The sequence below is a fragment of the Tetranychus urticae genome, chromosome 3 (assembly GCF_039701765.1).
Source record: "Tetranychus urticae isolate SD_2017Ah chromosome 3, NJAU_TeUrti_SD_1.0, whole genome shotgun sequence".
NCBI classification, from domain to species: Eukaryota; Metazoa; Arthropoda; class Arachnida; order Trombidiformes; family Tetranychidae; genus Tetranychus; species Tetranychus urticae.
Window position 1 is genome coordinate 10,594,462 of NC_142960.1, and position 5,265 is coordinate 10,599,726.

Genomic DNA, 5,265 nt, shown 5'->3' on the forward strand with positions numbered 1-5,265 from the left:
GTGCAAGTAGGTTTTACATAAACTGAACAACTCGCTGTTGTAACCATTACATACACGACAATTGATAAACGAGCTTTCCTAATGACCTGTCTATTATTGATTTCACGTTCCCTTTCATTTGCATAAGGACTCAAAACTAATATCGCAATGTAACATAACAAAGTCCATGAATGATATCACCCTCTATCGGTTAAACAGCTCTTGCAATATCATCTGAATATATTTGTAAAATTAATTCATCTAATAGCCATTTATTAATTGGGTTAAATATGACAAACAAAATCGAAACGATTGATTATCCAAATAATGATAACTTCCTGACAAGCTAGAAAGTCTATTGTGTGATTGATTTGCATGTTAAAATTACAGAAAATCTAGAATCCTAGAAAAGGTTGAAATCAATTAACTGAATTTCATTATAACAATCTATGCAAAGATGAAATGAGATGTCTAATCAATATTATCAATTTCATTTTGTAACACAAGACAACAGTTTTTAATTGATTTTGGTTTGTTATATGCAATATTTAATTCTTGATTATGACCATTTAGATATATTTAACGAATAGTTAACAGAGAGCTTTCAGAGAGTGGATAAAGAAACAATTCAGATCCATCAGTTTGATGGAAAAAAGCTGAAACTACAGGGCATTTCAGCTAATTTTACCGATGTTAAATGGCTATATCTTTGCCCCATAGTGACCTTGAGGTTAGATATTTTGTTTATGGAAATTTCGGCGATACTCAATAGTCATATTTCAAGGTCGAGGTCATTCAAGGTCATTTGTCGGAAATCTTTCCTAATGTGTTTAGAGGTCAAAAGAAAGTCAAAGTATAATTTTCAAGGTCAAATCATCATACTGAGCGAGTTTCATAATTCTGTCACAAGCGCTTCGTGAGATATCTTGATTTGAACATAAAGAACGTGATCAATGCAGAGCTTCGTTAGAGTTACCCAGTCATTACCACGTGGAGGTGAAGTTGCGATTGAATGACCTTTGGGCAGTTTTGATGACCCGGATGCCCTTGCCTACCGGGTACAGCTATTTAACTGTAATCCTTGTGCATCTTCAGTTGCTTTCCTTCCAAAGCCACACAGGCTGCACACCTAACAGCAACTGAAGCACAAGCCTTCCTTATTTCTTCCTGATCAATCTCATGGAACTCTTCGTAGATGAACTCTTTGAGGTCATCTACGGTTCGAGGTCCTCGCGCAAAAACTCTGTCTTTCAGACACCCCCAGAGGTAAAAGTCACAAACAGTCAGGTCAGGAGATCTTGGAGGCCAATCCCAAGGTCCTCTTCTTCCGAGCCACTCAGGGAATGTCTCATCCAAGAGTTCCGTGACCTGTTTTGCGAAATGAGCAGGAGCTCCATCCTGTTGCCAGATGAAGTACTCCTGCCAATCTTCTCTTACCTCTGCGAGCTTCGGAAAGACAAAAGTTTCGAGCATCGCTCGATAAGAGTCCCCTTTGACATTCTCAGTGTAAAACTTATGCGACATTTTGATAATAATTTGATAGATGAAAATAACTTGATAACAAGAAATGTAATGAAAGTTTAATGAAATTTTGAATTGCGATATCTCACGAAGCGCTTGTGACAGAATTATGAAACTCGCTCAGTATGATGATTTGACCTTGAAAATTATGATTTGTCTTTCTTTTGACCTCTAAACACATTAGGAAAGATTTCCGACAAATGACCTTGAATGACCTCGACCTTGAAATATGACTATTGAGTATCGCCGAAATTTCCATAAACAAAATATCTAACCTCAAGGTCACTATGGGGCAAAGATATAGCCATTTAACATCGGTAAAATTAGCTGAAATGCCCTGTACAAAATTCGATTTCTTTTTATTATCCTTTTTCTTCGTGCATATTTAAAGCCTTTATGAGTCTGGCGACAGTCAGGGCATCTCGTTATTATGTGAAAGTAAGTGTCACTTACATAGTCAAAGTTAATATCACTTATTTTTCCATTTGTTTACTTGAAGGTTCTAAGCCTGCACGGATGTTATTCGAAACTTATATTGAATACACTAATAAGTTCTGCTCGATTCAAGGTGCGTAACTTGGCTGCTGATTTGCTCCTTAAGATTCAATGTTACAATTAGTTATCGATTCACAGTCTTGGAGTCAAAAACACCATCAAACAAACTGACATTTTTGATGAAAAACATTTACTCATGCTTTCAGATTCAAGATCGAATCAATGGAGAGAAACTGGCATGGCAAACGGAGATTTTGGCCAGATTGCTCCTCAATTTCCTCTTGTTATGAGTTTTGCATTGCGTTTACATTAATATTGATACACTTTATTCATTCATTTCAGTATATAATTCTATGATTGAAACTTCATAAGCAGGTTTTCTTAATGTAACCTCGCTATTAAAAATTTTATATATAAATAAACTTTTTAACTTTTTGCTATTGACTTTGCAACAATTTCAAACCATTTTCACTTACTAAATTGACTCAATAATTCCAAAGAGACAATAGCGCACATAAGTGCTCACAGAAAGGATCGAAAATAAAGTAAGTGGGACGTCAAATTGTGGGTTAAAATACGCTATTTAATCAATTTTATTTCAGTCACAAAGCTTTACAACACAGCAGTATGATTGATTTTGATTTGATACACTCGATATTTAATGATCAGCCTTCGTGATCATGAACATTTAGATGCGTTTAAAAAACAATAGTTTGTTTACAGTGAGTAGATTCGAAGTACATACAACTACAAGTATGTATTTCAATCTACAAGTTGGATAAATACAGTTGTAAGAAAACCGAAGAAGTTGGAACTAAAAAACTTAAATTGTTCTTCTTTAGTAATTTATTATTTCAAAATATAATATTGCCCGAAATACATCTGCATAATTGCATAAAAAATAAAATGGTTGAGATGTTTGAGAAACTGAAATCTTCTATCCGTCGACATTTGAAGCCTTTTTTATACAAACTGATTGGCTGGACTGGTGAATCCGATATTGAAACAAGAGAAGCTTTGGCTCGTTTCGATTATCTCAATCAATTGTTTCTTGTTAGTTTATGTGGCGGACTAAAGCAAGAATACGATAAACCAATCACTCGAGGAGTATGGATAGCAAACTGGATCGCTCGTATTTCATCCATTTACACAGTCATCCGAATAAGTCTGTTCATGTACTTCCAAGGAAATGATAAGATTGATTTATATTTGGCTAATTTCCTTCCCCAAGATGAACAGCCGATGAAAACAGCCTTTCTCATGTTAGCTAATATTACCATTATCATCCTTTTCATGCTCCGTGAATACATTCATTACATCGAACGTGCTGGCAATCTAGCATCATTAAGATTTTTCCTAGACATTCGTATTCACGGAGTTTATTATGAGCATTTCATGTTGAATAAAAGATGTGCACAATTATTCAATAAAATTTGCCATCTATTCATGATAAATGGAATACGTCTCTTGATTTCCTCTTGTATTATTGCATTTGTTGTAACAATTTCTCTTCGTTTATATTTTCCGGGCAATTTCGCGACTAAAATGCACATCTTTTTCATTATTTTACATGTTCCTATTGAAACTATTGCATTCATGACAATTTTCACTTCTTTATCTTCTATTGGAGTATATCTTTGGACTATCGCTGCATTCATCAGTGCACGTATAGATAGTATTATTGACCAAATCAAATGCTTTCTAGATGAACCTCCTTTGAGTCAAGCCAAACTGATACAAATTAATAACCAAGTGATCCATGTTTTCAATAGTATTGATAAATCTAGTCGTAACTGGAATTATCTGCTTCTCTACTTGGATGGACTAATAGCAATAGAAGCTGACATTATGCTCTTATTTGCATTGATTTATAAACTTTTTCCAGATTTTGTTTCAAAGCTGATTTCATGTGGAGCCATTACGATCCATATATTTCTCGTAATTGGCACTTATTGGGCGTCTAGTTATTATTTCAAAGTAAGTGTCAGTTTTTATCGAAATTTACTATCCCTCATTTTTTATGTCATTCCTTGCAGGTGCTAAGCATACATGAATATTATACGAAACTCATTTTTAATACACGAACGATATGGCCAGCTCGATTCAAGGTACGTTACTTTCCGAAAAATCGCACTCAAAGATTCAATCTTTTCCTTTGTGCTGTCTTTTAGTCTGAAACGCATGCAAAAAACTAACAATTTATTGATGAAAAACATTTGCTCAGGCTTTAGAGATTCAAGATCGAATCAATGGTAACCAAACTGGCATCCTAATCGGTGACTTTGGACTGATTACTCCTGAGTTTGCTCTTATTGTGAGTTTTCTTAGGTTTCAATTTTCTGGATTAAATGCTAATTCACTGCGTTCATTTGTTTCAGTTTATTTTGGAAAACATCAACTTCATTATGCTTCTAACGATCAATATCAATTCTTGGGTTGAAATGCAATAAGTTGTTATCAAACTCGCGCCAAGTACCAGTACACTTTACATAACCTGAATAACTGGCTGCTGTAATTGTTAAATACTCGATATTGGTAGGCAGGTTTTCTTAATGCGATCTTGTGATTTAAAGGTAACATGAGAAAATTTATAATCGATATCACCTTCGATCAATTGAGAGTTTTTGCAAAATTAATGAATGTATCTTGAATCTATCTGTTTAATTAAATCATCTAAAAGACATGTACTTGGGTTAAATATTGAATTATGAAAAACAAAATCGGTACTAAATTCATTATCGAAATAAATGATAACTAGCTTCCTGACAAGCTATTCAGTCTATCTTGTGATTGATTTTCATGTTAAAATTACAGAAAACTTTGAATCTCAGAAAAGGTTGAAATCAATCAACTGAATTTCATTATAACGATCTATGGAAAAGATGAAATGAGTAGTTTAATCAAAATGATTATTGCCATTTCAATCGCATGATTATTTACGGAACATGTCTTTGGACTTGATTTGCGTTTCTAATAGCCTAAATGGATAGCATGATTGACCAGATCAAATACTCTTTCGGGAAACCTCCTTTAAGTCAATCTTGTGACAGATTAATGAAAAATGATTCTGGCTTCTAACTACAGTATCAGTCAAGGAAATTTGTCTGTAGAAGGATGTAAGTTGCGTTGGGATTTCCGACCAAACTACTGATCGGAACTTAAAAAAATTTTATCAGCGGAAAGAATGCCCCTTAGGGAATAAATTATGCTATAAATCAAATTGCAATCAGAATTAATCAATCAGTTATTAACCTATAGTTGTGATCAATG

General features: G+C 34.1%; 1 protein-coding gene across 1 annotated transcript; it reads left to right on the forward strand.

Annotated features, from left to right (window-relative positions):
• Nucleotides 1-3,240: 3,240 nt before the first annotated feature.
• Nucleotides 3,241-4,598, forward strand: LOC149093342 (uncharacterized). The gene is made up of 4 exons (XM_089268672.1): nucleotides 3,241-3,972; nucleotides 4,032-4,103; nucleotides 4,220-4,309; nucleotides 4,374-4,598. Exons 1-4 carry the CDS (start codon nucleotides 3,256-3,258, stop codon nucleotides 4,443-4,445), a joined length of 951 nt encoding a protein of 316 aa, XP_089124798.1. The 5' UTR covers nucleotides 3,241-3,255; the 3' UTR covers nucleotides 4,446-4,598.
• The last annotated feature ends 667 nt before the right edge of the window (nucleotides 4,599-5,265 follow it).

Excerpts from the sequence above, each read along its gene's own strand:
- LOC149093342 (XM_089268672.1), top strand. The coding sequence starts at position 3,256 with ATGTTAGCTAATATTACCATTATCATCCTTTTCATGCTCCGTGAATAC. Across the intron at positions 3,973-4,031 it reads CGTCTAGTTATTATTTCAAA|GTGCTAAGCATACATGAATA; the intron begins GTAAGTGTCAGT and ends CATTCCTTGCAG. Across the intron at positions 4,104-4,219 it reads TATGGCCAGCTCGATTCAAG|GCTTTAGAGATTCAAGATCG; the intron begins GTACGTTACTTT and ends ACATTTGCTCAG.